The following is a 21164-nucleotide window of genomic DNA, read 5'->3' as shown; positions in this document are numbered from 1 at the left end:
CTTTATCAGCTACCCTAAACCTAGTCGAGATGTAGCTACACTCCTCCAAGATCAATTGTGTCATGGTCCTGACCGAGAGCTGGCTGATTGCGCTATGGCTCGCGGTTAGCAACATTCAGCGCGACGGGAACGCCCCTGATGTCTTCTCCTGGCCATGGTCAAGCTCGGGGAAGTATAGCGTTAAGTCCACCTATAGCATGCTCATGCATGGGAGCGAGAGGTCCCAGCTCGGGGATGCAATTTGGAAACGTAATGCCACGCCAAAGAGCAAGTTGTTCAGCTGGCTGGCGGCGCAGAGAAGGATCTGGACTTCGGACAGGCGAGCCAAATTTGGACTTCAGCAGCATTCTTCGGCATGCTTTGTGTGCGACCAGGAGGAGGCCGGACACGACAAACCACATCATCCTCCAGTGTGTGGTGGCTAGGGAAACTTGACGTGTCCTAGGGCTGAACTTCCAGGTGCCCACGGCCAACAACACTGTGGTGGATTGGTGGGTTACCGAGAGACAAAGATTCAAAGTAGCGGACAGAAGATGCTTTGATGGTCTGGTCTACATGACGGCGTATACCCTCTGAAATGCAGAGCCAAGAATTTCTACTAATAAATTACTACGATAAGAAGTTATCAAGAAAAACACTGAGAAATTATGAAAACAATTTTGTCGAAAAATCCCGGGCCCAAGACATTGTTCACCGCGCGTGAGCTCGCCAAACCCTTGTAGTAGCAGCTTTCATTCACGACCTCCATCCAACGTTGGCAAAATTTCAATCTCCGAGCTATATAAACCTGTCCTGGCCCGGTGGCCCCTGCGGCGGTGGGACCGGATCCCTCACTGGCCTGCGGGCTCTGGCAATCCCGGTGACGTGGCCATCCCAATCCCGGTTCCACGTCACAGAGACCCATCATCCACCGCTCGATCCAAATCCGACGGCCCACGCGCCTCCGCGCCCCCGCCCGGGCCCACCCGCAGCGACTGGAACCCGTGGTCGGCTTCGTCCCCATCCTCTTCAGATCTCTCTCAAGTCCCCGCTATTAATTACCACCGCTCTCTCCATCCTTCTCTCTCCGTAGCTTCCCTCTCGTCGCCCGCCTCGCTCCCGCCTCCCTCCCTAGGGTTCGACGCCCGCCCGCCCGCGGCGAACCTTCCCGCCCGCCTCGCCGCCGGCGTCCGCGGCCAGGTAAACACCCCCCGTTCCCCCTCCGGATCTCGCGCCGATCCCGCGATCCCTGTCCCTTCCCGATTCGCGCGCAGATCTGTGTCGCGTGCTGTTTTTCTCTGCTCGATCCGTGTCGGAATTCGCCTAGCGCTGAGCCGTGCATCCGTGCTTAGCCTCTCGAGGTGATGCGGCCGGCTGGCTTGGTAGGTGGGTGAGCCGTCCAGATCCATGCGAATCTAGGATGCCGCGACCGTTGCATGGGCGCTCCTACGTTCGCCGGAGTCGTTAATCGACGGCGATATTTGGTCGGTGCGAATGATGCGATGTGATGTTTCGTTGGTGGATCTGTGCTTGATCTCGTGGAGTCTCCTATTTTTGGCGCACTTGATTGATACATGGGTTTAAGCAAAGCGTTGGTTCTGTCAGCTGGCTTGTCGTGTAGTAGTTTGCAAGGAATATACTAGCTAAATTGGTTCGTGATCCAAGCTAGTTGACCCAATTAATATCCGAGAGTTGTAATTCGGGCACTTTGTAGATAGGCGAGAGAATTTGTAAGCATCTGCAAACTGTCTGTTCCCTTGTATTTAGCTTTGCGTAGATAGCCCTGCTCAAATTGTTTGAACTGAAATATAGCTGTCAAGTATTAATGAGAGTTAAACAGTTTTTCATCTTATTGTGATACAAATGAGCTGAAATACAACTCCTGTACATTTTGAATGTAAGGAGCCTGGCTGATTTATGTGGCTAAGCTTTGTTTTGATTTTACACATGTCTGCATGTCTTGGTAGCTTCACTTACATTTAAGCCAAATGTGAATTGCTGTGACATCTACCGTGTTATTTGATGTTTCAGTTTATCCATGTGAATTGCTGCACATAACGCTGACATGTTTTCTTTTGGTGTACACAGAAAGATGGCTGGCGGCTTCCGCGTACTGCACCTTGTCAGGCCCTTCCTGGCCTTCCTGCCGGAAGTGCAGAGTGCTGACAGGAAGATACCATTCAGGGAAAAAGTCATCTACACCGTCATTTCTCTCTTCATCTTCCTGGTGTGCAGTCAGCTCCCGCTCTATGGCATCCACTCAACTACTGGAGCAGATCCTTTCTACTGGATGCGTGTTATCCTTGCCTCAAACCGTGGTACTGTCATGGAGCTGGGTATCACCCCAATTGTGACGTCTGGAATGGTTATGCAACTTCTGGTGGGATCCAAGATTATTGAAGTTGACAACAGTGTGAGAGAGGATCGTGCTCTCCTGTAAGTATTTGTTTGGAATTTCATAATTGTGTGATTTAATTTTCTCACTGAAGTTATAAATGTTCAGGAGTATTATTGTGTCCATAGTCTCATTTATATGTAGTTTTTCATTCGTGCACTGAATTGGCAGTGAATGCAAAGCTTGCTCATTCATGTCATAATATATCCAGTACTATTCTGATGAATGCTCTACTTCTTTACTCAGGAATGGTGCACAGAAGTTGCTTGGCATCCTGATTGCCATTGGGGAAGCTGTGGCATATGTTCTCTCTGGAATGTATGGCAGTGTGAGCCAACTTGGAACTGGCAATGCTATTCTCATTATCCTTCAGCTTTTCTTTGCTGGCATCATTGTCATCTGTCTAGATGAACTTCTCCAGAAGGGCTATGGTTTGGGTTCTGGCATTTCTCTGTTCATTGCTACCAACATCTGGTAAGCAATACTGAACTTCATTTTTCTTATTTATTCATGTGTTGTTCCATTGCCAGTTGGCTTATGGTGAATTTGCTGTTATGCAGTGAGAATATCATCTGGAAGGCGTTCAGCCCCACAACCATCAACAGTGGACGTGGTGCTGAATTTGAAGGGGCTGTCATTGCATTGTTCCATCTGTTGATTACTCGATCTGATAAAGTCCGCGCCCTACGAGAGGCTTTCTACCGTCAGAATCTGCCAAATGTGACCAATTTGCTCGCCACTGTATTGGTCTTCCTCATAGTTATCTATTTCCAAGGCTTCCGTGTTGTGCTTCCAGTGAGATCAAAGAATGCTCGTGGGCAGCAAGGCTCATACCCAATCAAGCTGTTCTACACTTCCAACATGCCCATCATTCTGCACTCTGCACTGATTACCAACCTGTACTTCATTTCCCAGGTACAGGATTCAGTTTGAGAGCTGTACCAATTATTGTAATCACTTGCATGCATGGTTAGGTGCTGACTTGTTTTAATTGTTTATTGCAGCTTCTGTACAGGAAGTACAGTGGAAATTTCCTGGTTAACCTTCTTGGCATCTGGAAGGAATCTGAATACTCTGGTCATTCTATCCCTGTTGGTGGTCTTGCTTACTATGTGACTGCACCATCCAGGTGAATAATTCATTTCTTGGCACCTTCCTTTTCCATTTTGTTGTCTAGGTTATACTTACCATGTTGACAACTGCAGTTTGGCTGATATTCTGGCGAATCCATTCCATGCATTGTTCTATGTGGTCTTCATGCTGTCAGCATGTGCTCTCTTCTCAAAAACATGGATTGAAGTTTCTGGTTCATCAGCCAAGGATGTTGCTAAGCAGCTCAAGGTAAACAAAGCGCATATACAGTATTTGTCTTGTCTAGTTGCTGTTCCTTTTTGCATGTATGATGTATCATATCTCACAAGTCATAATAATATTATGTGCGTTAGATGTCTATTTTCATGTAAGGTGGCAAGTTTCCAAATTCTGAAATCTGTGCATATAGAACTCCAAATATTTGTATGATACTATGCAAATTTAAACATCAATTATTTTGGTATATGATCCAGTAATAAGACATTACTGTCTGTCTGTAGAACTAGTTTGTTTTCCTGTAGGTTGCTCAGTTGTTCCAATTGTATTTTGCTAATATGGACACAAGTGTTAAATTGCGGTGTTTTGTTGTCTGTTCTTGGTAATGTAGTCCAGTTTGCAAAAACTTGTATTTAATCATTGTGTAATTGAACAGGAACAACAAATGGTGATGCCAGGCCATCGTGAGTCAAACTTGCAGAAGGAGTTGAACAGATACATCCCTACTGCTGCTGCATTTGGTGGAGTATGCATTGGCGCGTTGACTGTTCTGGCTGATTTCATGGGTGCTATCGGTTCAGGAACCGGTATACTGCTGGCCGTTACCATCATCTACCAATACTTCGAGACCTTTGAGAAGGAAAGAGCGACAGAGCTTGGTTTCTTTGGTTTTTGATTCATAGCTTTGGGGGCATGTTATGGCTGCAGCTCAGTCTTCTCGACGGTCTTAGTACTTCTTGGCTGGCTGTTGTGGTTGTAACTGGAGATCTTAAATTATGTTTAGGCTGCCCGACTTATTTACAGTTGAGAAATTTGTAGATGCTGCGTGCATTCTCAGGCCAGTTTGGTGGCGGACCTGTCCAAGGACGGACATGGCCACCATCGACCATCTTTGTAGCCTTCTCATGTCTTTTGACTATAGCAACTGAATGTTTTGGGATCAATTTAGTTATCCAGAGCTGAGTATATGTTTCTTTTTTGCTTGTGACCCTTGTTAATCTCTCTGATACATTGAACTATGAAGTAATGCAGTTTTTTTGCGATTTGCAAGACACCTGTGATATTTATCTCATGTTCTGAACATTGTTGTTGCTCTTTGCTCTTATCTGGTTTCGTTTTTCTTTTCAACATTTAGCTGTTGTCACATTGAGGTGATGTCCTTTAGATGAACGAACAGTCAAATGTAACCACCATGTAAATAAAAAGAAATAAAAGAGTCAAGTACTAATCACGGAGCACTTCAGAGCCTATATAGACTTTTGGCTACTGTAATAATAAGAGTCAAGTACTTGAGCAATTAATTAAAAGCCTTACTAATCAGAGAGCACTTCAGAGCCTATATAGACTTTTTGCTACTGTAATATTCATCCGTCCAAAAAAGGATGTTTCAATTTTGTCAAAATTGGGATGTATATACTAAATCGGGTCTAGATACATCCAAATTTAGTAAAACTTAAGACATCTTTTTATGGACGGAGGGAGTAATACTTACCTAACTTTTGCACTTTTCATAGGAAAATTTCCAGTGCGACGCATCACGTGTAGCTGAAGTTGTGCTCCCTCAGTGCTAAATAAATGACTTAGTTTGGGAGTAAAAATTGTTGACACTTATTTTAGAGCAGAGAAAGTACTAAATCAGTAACTTGAGGAAGTACTCGCTCGGTCCTACTCCCATGAAACATGTCTTAGATTAGTAACTATATACAGGACGAGATTGGTGCACATGGGCCCTGTTTCTTTAAAAAAATAAAAAATCATATTTTTAAGCTTCAAAAAAATCCGAAAATAAATCTGTAAAATATCAACTTCGAATACTTTATATTCTGATCTACACAAAAATGACAAAAGTGTAGATCTGAGCAGTCATTTTCAAATCTCTAAAAACATATCAGATTTTGTCATTCTTGTCTAGCACAAAATAAAACGAATTTAGGGTTGAGATTTTACATGACTGTGAGATGTATCATTGAAAGTCCCCAAAATTATTTTCAGATTTTTTGGTAAGTTGTAAAAATATCTTTTAAATTTTTTAAATGGCAAGAGCACTGGAGCTCGGGAGTCAAAAACACTTTTTGCTATGTACATCGAAATTTAGATACCAATGCCGTTGCTTTTTCAACACTATACCCTCCATCTCATGAAACTTACCTTAAAATCTTAAATTTGTCTAAATTTAGATGTATTCACACACTAAATAATGTCTAAATGTATCTAAATTTAGATAAATATAAGTTAACTTTCACAGGATAGAGGGAGAGGTAGTATGATACTAGCATGTTGCAGTTATATTTAATTGTTTTCCAACAGGTGATTAAAATAACATGAGGTGTCACCGCATTCTTAAAAAGTTGAAGCAGAAGCATAATAATATAACATTCTGGTCAAAAAGTCTGAATGACACAATTCTCCACATCGAAATAACCTCCCGTTAACATTTTTTCCACTATCTATCCTCGAGCTACAGATGATCTTTCACCAAGCGAAGAACCTAGCTCACACGATCAAGCCGTCAACTTATCCTTGCCACGTGATCTAACGTTCTTGGCGACCTCAACGATCTCATCAATCTGGTTTTCCACCAGCTCATTCAGCTGCTCCTCCTGAGTCTTGAGATCTTCTGGCTGCTGCTCGACCGTCTGATCATCTGAGTCTGCACCCTCCTTTGTCCAGTACACAGCAAATGATGATTCCTCATCAAAACTAGTTGCCATTTGGACAAGGCGCTTCCCGTTGGTTCCAGAGGCACCACCAAGCAACTCGCCCTTGGTGCGGTCGTAGATGCAGGCCCTGAAGTTGTCAATGCACTTGCGGTCCTCGGAATCAAGGTGTACATAGATCAGGATCTCCCAGCACCGCAGGAACTGCTTCTTGTTGATTTTCAGCTTCAGTCGTACAGTCTCAGCCAGGTCAGTCGGTGGAGCCATTGTCAAACTGCCGGTCCTTTTTGACAGGTTGGTCCCCTCCAGGGACAAGATCATGTCACCAAGAGCAGGCTTGATTGGCTCAAAGGTGAGAAGACGGAGACAGTCGATGGACGAACGTACATACTGCAGATAATCAGAAGGGTCTTCTATGGTTACATCATATATGTTCTCAGATTCCGCGATGGAATTGATGGACTCGAGAAGACAACGCCCGTAGCCTTCACCCTGATAAGGTGGCAAGACCAGTATCTGTGAAAGCAAAAGTAACATATCAGCAGAACATCCAAAGCAGGACAACCACTTTACTTCCCAAAAATAAGCTTATGCAATTATGTTGAAGTAGGTCAAACATCTGATGTAACAGAATATATAAGCTTGCTTCAAAGAAAATGACTACATATATAACAGAAATAGTGCAGACACATGAAATAGACAGTTCAAGATGCAATAGGGGTCCAACCTGACTTATACGCAAGCGCGTGCTCTCAGGGTAACGATAAAAATGATGGAAGGCTGCAAAGCCTAGTAACTGATATTTTGAAGCAGATGACTCCAGTGCTGCCTTCTTCACTACAAGGAGCATTTCCCATCCATGTTCTGTGATATCTATAGGTGTGGAACCTAGAGTGCAATGGTGTTAGAAGAAGGCTCCAAACTGATTTGACCACTATACTCTAAACCTTTCAGTTACCTTCAACCAGAAGCAGAACAAGTGATATCAGACGGGAATAAAGAAATGCAGCAGCACCTTGGAGTTCAACTCGAACAATCTAGAAACAAAAAAGCAGATCAAACTCAGGACAAAAGGAGCCCTAAATGAGTATGTTAATATCTCAAATAAAACAAAAGGAGGATGGCAACAGTTTGAATGCAACTAGTTTAGATCTAAACCAGATATCCACACAGAATTCTGAAACTGGAGAAGTAATATTCTCGCAATCACATGAACATTTACTCTGCAGAAGCATCAATGCAAAACTCCATCTTAATATACTAAGTAATAGATCTTGATAGGTAAACATCTCTTTAAAGAACTTCATTTATGAGCTAAGTTTAAGAACCAAGTCAACAAAATGTCATCAATCAAATCACTCATCTGGCAGTTCAAAAAGAATACCTACCTCAACTGCCAAATCATCTTCGTCCGAGGCATAATGTTTAATAGGGGTACCATTCTTCACAACATCACTGCACAGATGAAAAAATAAGTCCCACCCTGACTCCAGAAGTAATACAGAAATGCAGCTGTTGGGATCTGTAAATAAAGGTACCTTATATAGTCACATTCCTTTGAGAATGTTTCCAGAAATTCATCCTTTTCTACTAGGTTTTCCCCAAAAATGTTCTGTCAAAAAGAGCAAATGAATATTACAAAGTCATGCATGTGGAAGTTTCTTCCATTGAAAGGCATTCTACACAAATAGACCTTTACCTGAAGGACAGGTTTTAGATCTGTGATTCCTTTCCCTCCCTGAAAGAAATTAATCAATTATATGTTATTTGATGGCTTGAGAAAATCAGGATATGGTTAGTTAGTTACCATTACTGACAAAATAAATGTGAAGTTCCAGAGTCAAGATTAAGTCGGATAACAGTATACACTATACAGAATCATTAGTGTAAGAAATTAAAGTTGTCATGCTGATGGTTAAACAAGATGAGTGCTATGAAAAAACAAGATTTCTATTTTAGCAAACTCATGTAAAAACGCATGGCAAATGCACGCAATTAAAAGTGGCAACACCAAAATATCTACATGATATTTCACAATGTTTGCAAGTGGAAATTATCGAAGAGGTGGTGTCAGCTATAAACATTTAAATGATTAACCACATCATGCTAATATGCTATTTGTGATAGGAAGCATATTTTAGCAATAAAAACCAAATGCTTAATGTTTATATTATAACAAATGGTTACCACTAACCATACTACATGCATATAAATAAGAAACAGATTGCAACAAACAGTAATCACGAGCGTAACAAAAAAGTAGAGATTATCTGTAGTTCTGTGCAGACAAAGTTAAGATTCAGGACACGTGAACGTAAAATAGTCTCATAATATCACAACAGAATAACCAATACTTGTAAAAATAAATTTTAGAAAAACAAGTACTCACGTCAGATGTTTCCTTGAATGAAATCTCAGCATACGCATGCAATGATATAGCACTTATCCACACGTTGATCTGCACCAATTGAGATATCAGACATAAACAAGGATTCCATATTGCAAATAACAAGCCTGTCAAAGATACAAACAGTAATAAAAGAGCGCAGGGGGATTGTAGATCCTGTTATTTCATCATTAAAATTATCTACGGAAAGATAAATCTACTAATTTGTTTTCTACCTTGAGATCTGTGTAGCCATATATCTTGCCATCTTCACCAAAGAAATGATTTAGGTCAAATGGCTCGATAGAAATGCTGTCTTCTGAGCCCACATCATCAGAATTTCTTGCTGCGGTGATCCCAACAGCAAAATACATTAAAAAAACTGAAGAACACAGATAACTGTATTATATGTTCATTGAGTTCAGTTCCAGAGCTGACAGGTATAATTGTTTGCTTACAGTTAATTAAAATTTGTAACTAAGCATGCAAGGCACGCAATTTAGCATTATGTTACATGATTCTTCTTTACACTATGTAATGTTTTCACCTCAACTTTGGTACACCAAAAGATTTTGTTATTACTTATAACTCTACTCCAAGGATGTATCTTTCTCTTAAGTGGCTATACACTATGGTAGTTATTGCTACAAATTTCCATCTGCAATTCCATGCTATATAAGCTAGGGCACATTTGCACAACAGAAAATTCGGAAAGAGACTAATGCTTGCTCTGCCAAAATATTTCGGATTAGATAGGACTGAGGAAGGCAATTCCATACCAATAAACACTTGCATGCAATCATTTGCCTCAGTTCCAGCATCTGTAGAACATATATAAAGATATATTATGTTAAATTTGGTCATGTACCTATGCAAAACAAATTACGTAAAGCAACAAAATAAATGTCAGAAGATTAACACATTTACATCATAAACAACACAGGCAAACCGTAGCTCTAAAGGCCAATAGAATTTGGAAGGGGTTACTGTCCTCCCTGTTTCTACAACTACAGGCCAATTTGTTGGACCTCTCATCAGCATAATTGACAGATAAAGCAGTTGGCGATTCCGTAAGCAAACTAGCGAAGATACAAAGTTCTCTCTGAAATGCAGTGCGCATCTTAATCCTTCCACAGGATGCAAGTAACCTGGCAAAAATAACCAGATCAACAGCTCTGCAAATACGCACCAAGCAATGTGCACTCCTCGCATCGGTATTTGCCACACAGAACTGTCCGATGCCAAAACTAAATATGCTGGCAAAATCACTACCCCTGATGACTAGCACAGAACGTTTTAAGGAAAATCCCACACTCGATACTGCCCAGCAAGGAAAGGCCACTCCAGCTGAACCCGACGGAGCACGAATCCGGCAGCAGAAACACCTCAAGTCGAGGCCACCTCCGGCTCAGATCAGTGGCCCCCGCGCGCGCCTCTACGCCAAACCCCGCCTCAACGAGCCTACGGGAGAGCATCCCGGGATCTAACAATACACTCGCTCGCAGGACCCCCAGCCGCAGCCGCAGCCGCAGCCTAAACGAAACCAAATCTACGAATCGGGAGAGGAGGCGGGGAAGGCCGGGGTTGGGTACCGATGCCGGCGAAGCCCACGCGGCGGCGCTTGTTGGCGTCGGCGGCGGTGGCGGCGGCGCTCCCTTTCTGCTTGAGCGCCATGGGTAGTGTGGCCGGGTCGATCTGGTGGCGGGGGCGGGGGCGGGGGCGGGCTAGGGTTTGGGGTTTTAAGGGAGGAGAAGAGGCGGGAGATGGGGGAAGGGGGAGGCGGGAAATGGGGAATTGCTGCGGGGAGCGAGCGAGTGGTGAGAGCATCTCCACTCATCTCGCCACAGAACCCCCCACGGCCACTTTTTTTCATCCGGACGGCGAAAAACGGTCCAGTCAGGCCCTCGGTTCCTCGTTTTGGTCCGGATTTGAGCCTATTTTCGTCCGGACTCCCCATGCCATCCTCGGTTTCCCGGGGGTCTCCCGGGGACTCCGGATGAAGCTAAACCAACCGCCCACGCCCACGTGTCTCCTCTTTCGTCCGGATTCCCCGAGCCATCCTCTTTTTCCCCGAGAAACGCCGCTTGGGGAGCACACGACTGGGAAACTACTCCTCCCCACGCCAAATCTTCCTCCAATCCGGACGAAAATTTCGCCGGATTTGGGCGTGGGGAGCGCCAACGAGTGGGGATGCTCTGAGCGACAAGTGAGGCTACCCAGGGGTACAATGGGAATTCTTTCTTCTTCCAACTCCTTAGCCAAGGGCAGATTGGTAGCCTGCAAATCTAGCCGTGCGATCTTGGATGGACGGCCCACATCGAAGGAGAGATCCGCCCGCTTAAGCCGTGTTCAGTTAATCCCCACGTCAACTAAATTGAAGTATATGGGGGGAATTTGATACCTAATCTCACCTAAATGAGCAAGGCCTTAACAATTTCGGGTCTAGTACCTCCACCGGCTGCCACTGGTGAGGCGATATGAGGCTACTATGAATGAGGGCGCATGTGGGCTTTGGGCAGTGTTGTGACCTTTTGACGTGGTGACCTCTCGCATCGGTTGATCAGCGGTTCGCGATGCATGTCTGGGGCATGACTCCTCATCGTGGTGGCAGACAATTGGCACTGCACGATGACCATGGTCATCGCTACTATACCTCCGTACCGGTTTCCAGCAATGGTATATTTTTTGTGGCATATATCTCATATATTGTTGGCCAAATTAATAGCTAATTTTTTTCTCGATGTGCGTATTACCCTAATTCACCGGTATGAAGCCATGAAGGTAATATCACGGTGATGTGTGAGTGGTTGTCTTCGGGTTTGTCTCCCCGTACATATGCCATAGATGAGTTGGAGTATATTGAGATCGAGAGTCAATGGCAATGTGCACTCCCTTATGATTTGTGATCTCGCAACGGATCTCTTACATCAATGGGAAGGTTTGGCACCTCGATGTCGGCTCTTTGCCACCTGGAGTTGGCTAGTGCAACAACCACTTCTCCAGTCAAACATATATCATGTATGATCGGGGTGTCATTGCCCCAGTCATCCTAGATATACCTTGGCTAGACCTAGACATAAGAATTGTATGCCTTCAATCATCCTAGATATACCTCGGCGAGACCTAGACATGAGATTTTTTTTGCCTTCAGAAATCCTTGAAAGGCGATGAAATGTGTCCCGACGGATCCCGTGGTGAGTTTTGTGATTTTACATTTGAAAGTGCATGGAACCCCCATGTGTGGTTTTGGTAATTAATGACAATCCATATGGACTAATGTTTGCATTTGAGTTATATTTGTAGGAGTTGTCCATAGGCAATTCTTGAACTATATGTTGGCTTCAAGGTTGCAATAAGAAGAATTTGATGAAGGATATCAAGTGTCAAGTATGTCTTGAAGATGAAGATGAAGTGAGCCCTCAAGTTACTTCAAGACATCAATATGATGAAGAATGAAGAATGAAGTGCAAGTTCAAGATGAGCCATCTCGAAGAGATCTTTTGCTTGAGTCTTGCCATCCATATGGTGATCATGGAGATGTGAAGATGCGCCGAAGAAGAAGCTCTCCCATGGTGGATTATGGGGGAGCAATCCACATGGTGGTCATGGTTATGTGAAGATGCGCCGAAGAAGAAGCTCTCCCATGGTGGATTATGGGGGAGCAATCCACAAGACTTCGTCAAGCAAGCACAAGCAAGAAAGGCGTTCCATCTTGTTGAGGTCAAGATCGTCGTCATCAAGCTCAAGTGGAATGCACAAGTATAAGGTTTGCTCTTGATAGGGTTTCTTTCTCACCGGTCTCATAGTGTAGTTGGAGACCGGTTTATAGTTTAGTTGCCGTACTATCAAGAGGGCTCTCGAGTGAGTAACTCGATCGTATCGTTCGGAGAGAGCTCAAACCTTTGCATCCTTGCATCATCTTTCTTGGTTGTTATTTGGACCTTATCCATGTGATGTTTTAGAGCTTGTGCTTATTCTCATGACAAGCTCTAGTTCATCGAAAACGGATTTCGCATAGATCACTTGTTGCGTTTTCGAGTTTGGTTCATCATCTTCCTTGGTTGTTATTTGGATCTTATCCATGTGATGATTTAGAGCTTGTGCTCATTCTCATGACAAGCTCTAGTTCATCAAGAATGGTTTTTGCACGGGCAACTTGTTGCATTTTCGAGATTGGAGGTTTTACCGGTATGTCTTTTTTAGATAGGTCAAACCTTTAATCATTTGTTTCTATCCTCCCTTGTTGGACTATGATGGTTTCCTGCATGATCTTGTAGAGCTTGTTCCTAGCTTCAAAACAAGCCTAAGATCATCAAAATCGGAGTCCGGATGCTAAAGTTATGCCCGTTTTAGTTTTGGTGTTTCTGCAGTTTTGCCAGGCCGGATTTTTCAGAAATATCCGGGCCGGATTATCCGGGCCGGATATTTTGGAAATATCCGGGGCCCCCGAAATCGGCTAAGGACCGGAAGAAAAGCAGCTCTGGATAGGGGCCGGATTTTTGGCCGGATTTTGACCAAGTTTTGTCCCTGAGGCCGGATAATCCGCCCCCCGGATAATCCGGCCCCAACTTGGACCGGAATATCCGGCCCTGGTTTTGCCCAAACGGCTCGATTTTCTTGGGGGGTATAAATACCCCCCTTCTTCCTCCTTGGGCTGTGGCTTCTCTCACTCTCTCTCTCCTCCATTGTTGAACTAGAGAAGCTTGCTCTATCTCTCAATCCCTCCATGATTCTTGCCCCCATTTGAGGGAAAAGAGAGAGGAGATCTAGATCTACATTTCTACTAATCAAATCCATCTCTTTGTGAGTGGAACTCTCTAGATCTTGATCTTGGTGTTCTTTGTGAATTCCTTTGTTCTTCCTCTCTTATTCCCCCAATAGCTTTTGTAGCTTTGTTGGAATTTGAGAGAGAAGGACTTGAGCATCTTTGTGGTGTTCTTGTCATTGCATTTGGTGCATCGGTTTGAGTTCTCCACGGTGATTCGTGGTGGTGAAAACAAGAAGGTTGTTACTCTTGGGTTCTTGGAACCCTAGACGGATTCTAGGCCTTTGTGGCGGTTTGTTGGGAGCCTCCAATTAAGTTGTGGATGTGTGCCCCAATCTTTGTGTAAGGCCCGGTTTCCGCCTCGAAGGAAATCCCTTAGTGGAACCATGACCTAGGCCTTTGTGGCGAGGGTCACCGGAGATTTAGGTGAGGCGCCTTCGTGGCGTTCGGTGTGTGGTGTGAGTACCGCATCTTGGGGTGAGGCCTTTGTGGCGTTGGTGTGCATCGAGCAACCACACCTCAAGGTGAGCCTCTTGTGGCGTTCGGGAGCACTAAGCCACCGCACCTCTCCAACGGAGATTAGCACTCGCAAGAGTGTGAACTTCGGGATAAATCATCGTCTCCCGCGTGCCTCGGTTATCTCTATACCCGAGCTCTTTACTTATGCACTTTATCTTGTGATAGCCATCGTGCTTGAAGTTATATATATCTTGCTATCACATACTTGCTTGTATTGCTTAGCATAAGTTGTTGGTGCACATAGGTGAACCTTTGCTTAGAATAAGTTGTTGGTGCACATAGGTGAACCATAGTATATAGGCTTTGGGCTTGACAAAGTAAACGCTAGTTTTATTCCGCATTTGTTAAGCCCATCTCGTAAAAGTTTTAAACCGCCTATTCACCCCCCTCTAGGCGACATCCGTATCCTTTCAACATTGCTAAGTGGTCCACGTGCGCCAACAAGTGTTCAACGTTGTCAAAGCTGGGTGGTATGAAAATGCCGGCTCGACAAGAGGTGGTGGGGTGTGGTGTGTGTGTGTGTGTGTGTTGGGGGGGGGGGTGCTATTAAAAAAAATCCTATGTTTGACTTCCGTTGGACACATCATTCCCTTGTTGGCATTGATGGATTTTCTCTTTTGGGATGAAAATCCACCATCTGTTCTTCATTAGTTAGATCCAATATTTATCCAGGGGACTTAACAGCAGTGGTCGAGAAACAACCATTTTTGCAACAAGAACCCAACTTGTCCTTCAAACTAGAACGATTAACCCCTCAACTTGAGATTCTCTCCTACTATAAGTAGAGCTACACTATGAGCGACGTTAATGCAGATTATCTTGATCTTCTCCCCTTGTGACAGATACCATAGCATACACCTCACTCGAACAATCGTGTATTTTCAGTCGTCGGCTGTCGTCTCTACTTGTTTGGATCATCTGAGCAACCAAAGAACAATCAAGATAATCCCTCCATCCCACAAAATTGTCTCAGCTTTGTTAAAATTTGGATGTATCTAATTTAGACAGTGTCTACATACATCCAATTTTTAACAAAGTTGAGACACTTTGGGTGAGATTGTTATTTTTTCAAGCACGCCAAACCTTATTTTTATCCACACAATGTCTCGTGTAGCCCAAAGAAACTCTTCCTTGGTGGCAGCGCTCAACAACCCAAACTGGCGACAGAGAGAATGCCACGTAATTAACAAACCTACTCCCTTCGTCTGGAAGTAAGTGACTCCAATTTATCGAGATTCGCATGTATTTGTCGAGACGTGTTGGGTCACGACATAGAGAAGTACACTACTGTAACACAAGCTGCACGACGACGAGACAAGACCACCAGGCATGGGAGCAGAATACACTCTGTTTTGCTTCTTGAACATGACAGTCATAGGACAGGAAAAAGTGAACATTTTACCCGTCTGGTTAAGCAGAGCTAATTGAAGAGCTTATATAAGGAGATAAAAAAAAAGCAACTAGCGTAACTTTCACTCACAGATGACGTCATTTCCTTGCATAGATGTCTACAATCCGAAGGGTCTATAACTGCTAATATATGTTGTAAGAAACAGCAATACGGAACGATCATCTCACAGTAACCTCTCTAGTTGCAACATATGAAACAGAAGGAAAGCTTCGGTTTGTAAATCATCAACAAATAATCATCCCAAAAAATACATACTATCTACTCTCTCAGTCCTGTAGTATAAGATGTTATTACAACCAATATAGGAGCATATTGGTTGTAATAACATCATATTATGAGACAAAGGGAGTACATCTCAAGATCAGCCCCTGAGGCACCAGCACTAAGTCAGCGAGAGAATTTTATACACAGGTTTTCTATTGTCACCAGGACTCAGACAAAAATGAACAGTCAGTTCCTCAAGTCCCTACTACTGTCATCATCACTACGAAAGAACAGGATTTATACACCATTTCACATCTTTACAGCCAAAGCCGGCTACATCTTTTACTGTAAAAAAGAATGAGAACAGAAAACAGCAATCCTGTGGAAAACAACAAAATTTCTCTACTGTTATTTCAAGCCATTGTTGTTACTCATGATTATTATAGTACCACATTGAAGATAAATGCATACGAGAAAACAACTGCAATTTTCTGAAGGTAAATATTACATTAAAGTATTCAAGACATTTCAAAAGTCACCATTCAAAAGTGATAAAGTATATACATATATGCATGTAGGCAGCAAAGCCTGCGTCTCGGTGCGTTGATACTTGATAGGAAGAAAAACTCACAAGCCTAAGAATAGGCAAATACAACCCAAAGACCCAAGACAACGACCCATGGTCACTGACGAGCATTACAAAGGATGTGAACAAGCTGCAGGAGGATGACTTTTAGGGTGGCTTTGAAATAGCGATATAAATCATGATAAACGTCTTGAACAAAATAATGGCTAATTTGTCTATTAGTACAAACATTCACTATGAGACAGTAGTGGCATCAAGAGCTAAAGCGGACCTTCAGTGCCCTGTCCATCAGATTGGCTGGTTACAATTCGAAGTTGGTCAATTCCCATAAGATATGGATGGTGATCAAGTACTAGATAACAACTGCATCTTTTGTAAGCTTTGTTATAGTATTTGGAGATTTTCTACCCACAATCCTAGCTCAAGCAAACCTTACTGTACACACTTCATCTGATATGGCTGAAACTATTAAACATTCCAGTGTGTACAGTCTTGGCTGCAGGTTTCAGTGCTTCAGAAGTTCCAAATACATTCCAGAACCTTAGAGTCTCATCTGCTGCGACAGAGGCTACCGTGCTGCCATCAGGGCTCTGCAACAAACACAAAATATAACAAGGAATCATTCATCAACAGCATAAGCAAGCAATCATCATCACTATACTGTGCCACCAGAGAGAGAAATACCTGTGTCAAGCAGAGGACACGAGAAGTGTGACCTTCAAGTTCAGCCAATTTAACCATTGATGGGTATTTCCATAAAATGAGTGGTTTTTGTATAAAACCACAAGCACTCAGTAGCTCTTTCTCATTCTTATTCCAGATTAGTGCACATACTTGGGCTCCAGTATCAACAGAATTCAAACATAAACCTGTGTGCGTGTTCCAGAATTTGATGCATCTATCATTTCCACCACCACCAGAGGCAAGTAAGTTGCTCTGAAATGGACACCAGGCAAGAGCTTTCACTGCAGACAAGTGGTCATTAAACCTGTGAAGCCATCTAGGATGACCCAGTGATGGATTAGAAGATGCCATCGATGCATCCCATATGTGCACTAGGTTGTCGTTTCCACCACTTGCCAATTGCTGACAAGATCCTGACCATCTCAACCCGCACACCTCAGCTTCATGCCCTCGGTATGTCTGAACAATATGAGATCTCATCCTGACATCGTTGTTCACGATCTTGCCATCCATTCCACCGGTTGTCAGGATGTTACTGTTCCATGCCAGCGAACCAACCCTTGATTCATGGACACCTTGGAGTGTTCTCAGCTGCAAAATTTATGAGATGTATTTGTATCAGTATGAGCTGATGTTGTGTACAATGCAGTACAAGTGATGTTGTTTACAATGCAGTACAAGTGTTGTATCAGTATGAGCTAACCTTGCGACTAGAGCTCGCGTCCCAGAGCTGGATGTCAGAAGAGTTTAGGCCAATGGCAATATGTTGTCCCTCACAGGACCAGCTGACACTTGTGATGGGACCATTGTCATCGTCAACAGTCACAAGCTCAGAAGTTGAGCTATCAGATGAATTCCACAAGTACAAGGTATTCTCAAGGGCAATGGACACCACATTTTTGCTTCCCCAATCCAACACGTTAAGATAGTAATCATCAACCACTCCAGGGGCATCTAGCGTCCTCTCAGCAAACTGAAAAAGTAGGCAATCTAAGCACAATGTAACAAATAGAATAATGGTACTTGCCTGAAGAGACAGAAGGCAGAAGGTCCACAAACAGCAACACAATTTGCATACCTTTGGAATCTTTCGGTGCTGTTTAGCAGGATTGATCTGACTGGAAGTCTGAGTTTCGGCTGAAATCTGCTGCAGCATCCCTTGAGGCTCTGGTGGCTTGTTCCTGAAGGCAAGAATCCTGGTTCTGCCGCCCAGGAATTTCTCAGCTAGAAGCCTCCTGTATGCTTGTTTAGCTGGTGGTACCATGCCTTCATTTTCCTGGTCCTTCTTAGGTTCCGTAAGGAGGTAATATGCCATGTCCATGTCCATTGCTGATCTATCTGGTATGAATCTGTCACCCTAAAATTATAAAGGTTCATACACAAATTAGACATGTTATTTTTTTCAAATGTTAGTGTAAAATCAGACAATTACTCAGAAAGCTAAGAATCATTACACCTGGTATATTTCAGTGATGTGTTTGCTGGAAGTTGGTACATAAAAGAGGCAAAGTTTTATTTACGACCTGAAGGAAATGAGGTGTGTTTACATGACATGATACCGTCGGAGTTTTCCAGAGCAGGCAACTGCGACACAAATACATAACGATTCATACTGATTCTAATGTGAAGTAACCAAGCTCAAAGTAAGAACTGTAGAGGAAAACAGATAAAAACAGTGCATTCAACATGTAAGTGCAGCAACATATATATTAAGAAGTATACAATAGATATTAATGTATGCATAAAATTGTATCAAATATAAACACCACAGTGCTAACGTAACAGACAACCAATTCATGTTTGAAATGAAGAGCACAGGGGAACAAACTAAAGTTTATGAAGGATTAATCTTTCGCAACCGAATGCACTGAACCAATGCATTGTTTATATTTGACATACCAAGGGCTGAAAAAAGCACATTCAATAGTTTCTTATTGATGATACCAACATCAATGAGACCTAAAGGAAGTAGTCACTCTGATCCAAATTACTTGTAATCTGTGACAAGTAATTTGGATCAGAGGGAGTATTGCATTTTAAAGCAGTACAGGTAGATCTTCAGAAATAGTTATCAAACACCAAATGGGGCCAATTAAAACCTCCGTTGCACGGATACTTCAGAAAACTCACGTATCCGTATCGGATACTGCCGGATACACGGATACATATCGGATACCTCCGGATACCTATTATGTACGTAGCAGATGATTTTCTATTTTTTAAGAAAAGAAACTAAATCGTTACTTCAGAGCAAGGTGGAGAAACGACTAAGAGAGTGTTGGAGTTGTGAAGCTTTTATGCAAACAACCTCTAGATACTCTTATATAGTAGTTTTTCTGGTAAAAAATCAGTAATTTGTATATATGTTATTAAAAATTATATGTATACAAACGTATCCCCGTATCGGTGTTTTTGGAAAATCGACGTATCGGCGTATCGCAGTATCTGTATCCGTATCCGTATCGCCGTATCCAGGCAACCTAGATTAAAACTAGGAACTAATCAAGAAATCATACTGACCTTTTATAAAAATATAATCAAAATAGTCTGCGATGTTTGCATTTCAAAAGGTAACCATTTTAGCATTTCCGTTCTTTGTACATCCTTGCGTTTTTATTCTCTTTTGGACCCAATCTTACGGGGTCGTCTTGTATATGTTAACTATTTGTCTTGCATTATACGACGTAGGGAATGTTCTACCTTTTTGCACAAAAGGAAATTAAATTTTTAACAGAAAATTACAGTTTATAAATGATTCATTCTTTCTCAAAAAAAATATACGAATTAACCATCTAGGGCTGAAAAAAGAGCCTCTTTACATAAACACTAGTATGCGTAACGCCGTGTGGTCCACTATCATACAGTTTCAATAGGTTTTTGATAAAAATACCAATACGGATTAGATCTAATATTATGGATTATTTCCAGCGAACAAATCAAGAGATCACGCTGAGCTTTACAACTGTGAAATCACATGCGTTGTGTTTCAAGAAGAAACCCTTTCAGAAAATGCCCTGAGCATAAACACAAATAGTTTGGTTCAGAAGGAGGAGACGCACTTCTTACCAATCAACACCAGTCCCATAACAACAAAAGAAAAGAAAAAGTTCCTTGGAATTCATAACTTCTAACTCATCCATAGCCTGGATACGATCACACATTTCCTAAATTAGCCTCTAATCGGGCCATTTGCTCTAGAACATCAAGAACCATCAAATATTTATTTCTAGCGAACAAATCAAGAGATCACGCTGAGCTTTAGAACTGTGAAATCACATAGCGTTGTGTTTCAAGAAGAGACCCTTTCAGGAAAAAACCTGAGCAAGAAACTGCATAACTCATCCATATCTTGGATACGATCACGCATTTCCTAAATTAGCCACTAATCGGACCATTTGCTCTAGAACATCAAGAACCACCAAATATTTCTTTCGGAAATTACGAAATATTTCGTTAATAACCGCCTAATCATGGATAACTAGGACGCAAGCACGGGATCCCTATCAAGAACGAGCGAGCGAGCGCACAGCAACCATCGGGGAATCGGACAAACGAAGCAACCAAGAATATCCCCAAGAATCGGAGGAAAGAAGGCAAGAAAAGAGGGGGGTTTCGCGGCAACTCACGTAGCATTTGGTGGACGGGTTCTTGGAGTTGGTGCAGAGGGACGGCATGTACGGCCTACTCGGGCCGGCGGATCCAGGCGCCGGCGGAAGCATCTTCGGCCGGCGGCGTCTCGGCGGCCGGGACGAGCTGCAGCCCGCCGCCTCCATGGGCGAGGGAGAAAAACGAGAAATTCCCCCGACGGATCAGACAACCAGCAGCGCAGCGAGATGCAAGAATTGATCCGAGAAAATCGAAAGAGTCGAGCGTGTTGGAGCGCGGAGGCGATCGATGTGGGTTGCGAGGCACGGAGGAATTCGCCGGCGGCGAGGTTTTGGGAAGGATTTGGGGGCGTTTGGTGTTAGGCAGATTTTCCTTTTTTTCCTGTCGGAAAACCTTGGGCGGATTTTGTTGGGGGTATTTTAGGAATAGGAACCCTGCGTGTCCTTCGGCTCGAAGAGAACCCTTAACGGCTAGTGCAGCTTCCTATTCTGAATTGAACCGCCATTCATTTCATTTTATAATAACAATATAATAAAATGGTCCGCAAATCGAATTACACGTATATAGACTTACTATTAATGTCCCTAAAAGAACTTACCATTAATAGCAGAACAGGAGGAGTCCAGATTTTTTTCTTCCAACCAAGTCGCCCCTTTTCCATTAA

The 21164-nt window shown here is 43.0% G+C and overlaps 3 protein-coding genes across 3 annotated transcripts; 1 reads left to right on the top strand and 2 right to left on the bottom strand.

Annotated features, from left to right (window-relative positions):
- Positions 1-1027: 1027 nt before the first annotated feature.
- Positions 1028-4665, top strand: LOC127300778 (uncharacterized). Its single transcript, XM_051330951.2, has 7 exons — positions 1028-1179; positions 2068-2415; positions 2621-2848; positions 2935-3289; positions 3379-3503; positions 3580-3715; positions 4119-4665. The coding sequence occupies exons 2-7, from the start codon at positions 2072-2074 to the stop codon at positions 4356-4358; spliced, it is 1428 nt and encodes a 475-aa protein (XP_051186911.1). The 5' UTR covers positions 1028-1179; positions 2068-2071; the 3' UTR covers positions 4359-4665.
- Positions 4666-6030: 1365 nt separating this feature from the next.
- On the bottom strand, positions 6031-10462 carry LOC127300777 (probable histone acetyltransferase type B catalytic subunit). The gene is made up of 10 exons (XM_051330950.2): positions 10318-10462; positions 9505-9546; positions 8962-9071; positions 8729-8797; positions 8039-8077; positions 7878-7951; positions 7728-7794; positions 7298-7376; positions 7067-7227; positions 6031-6855 (listed from the first exon to the last, which is right to left on the bottom strand). The coding sequence occupies exons 1-10, from the start codon at positions 10397-10399 to the stop codon at positions 6184-6186; spliced, it is 1395 nt and encodes a 464-aa protein (XP_051186910.1). The 5' UTR covers positions 10400-10462; the 3' UTR covers positions 6031-6183.
- Positions 10463-16234: 5772 nt separating this feature from the next.
- On the bottom strand, positions 16235-20913 carry LOC127300776 (cell division cycle 20.2, cofactor of APC complex). Its single transcript, XM_051330948.2, has 5 exons — positions 20521-20913; positions 17973-18251; positions 17598-17867; positions 16895-17485; positions 16235-16800 (listed from the first exon to the last, which is right to left on the bottom strand). Exons 1-5 carry the CDS (start codon positions 20665-20667, stop codon positions 16657-16659), a joined length of 1431 nt encoding a protein of 476 aa, XP_051186908.1. The 5' UTR covers positions 20668-20913; the 3' UTR covers positions 16235-16656.
- Positions 20914-21164: the final 251 nt, after the last annotated feature.

Source organism: Lolium perenne, chromosome 5, assembly GCF_019359855.2.
Source record: "Lolium perenne isolate Kyuss_39 chromosome 5, Kyuss_2.0, whole genome shotgun sequence".
NCBI lineage: Eukaryota > Viridiplantae > Streptophyta > Magnoliopsida > Poales > Poaceae > Lolium > Lolium perenne.
This window is presented reverse-complemented; position numbering and strand designations above follow the sequence as displayed.

Excerpts from the sequence above, each read along its gene's own strand:
- LOC127300778 (XM_051330951.2), top strand. The coding sequence starts at position 2,072 with ATGGCTGGCGGCTTCCGCGTACTGCACCTTGTCAGGCCCTTCCTGGCC. Across the intron at positions 2,416-2,620 it reads AGAGAGGATCGTGCTCTCCT|GAATGGTGCACAGAAGTTGC; the intron begins GTAAGTATTTGT and ends TTCTTTACTCAG. Across the intron at positions 3,504-3,579 it reads TATGTGACTGCACCATCCAG|TTTGGCTGATATTCTGGCGA; the intron begins GTGAATAATTCA and ends TGACAACTGCAG.
- LOC127300777 (XM_051330950.2), bottom strand. The coding sequence starts at position 10,399 with ATGGCGCTCAAGCAGAAAGGGAGCGCCGCCGCCACCGCCGCCGACGCC. Across the intron at positions 9,072-9,504 it reads TTGCATGCAAGTGTTTATTG|CAAGAAATTCTGATGATGTG; the intron begins GTATGGAATTGC and ends GGATCACCGCAG. Across the intron at positions 7,377-7,727 it reads AAGATGATTTGGCAGTTGAG|ATTGTTCGAGTTGAACTCCA; the intron begins GTAGGTATTCTT and ends TTTTGTTTCTAG.
- LOC127300776 (XM_051330948.2), bottom strand. The coding sequence starts at position 20,667 with ATGGAGGCGGCGGGCTGCAGCTCGTCCCGGCCGCCGAGACGCCGCCGG. Across the intron at positions 17,486-17,597 it reads ACGCGAGCTCTAGTCGCAAG|CTGAGAACACTCCAAGGTGT; the intron begins GTTAGCTCATAC and ends TAAATTTTGCAG. Across the intron at positions 16,801-16,894 it reads GTGTCCTCTGCTTGACACAG|AGCCCTGATGGCAGCACGGT; the intron begins GTATTTCTCTCT and ends TGTTTGTTGCAG.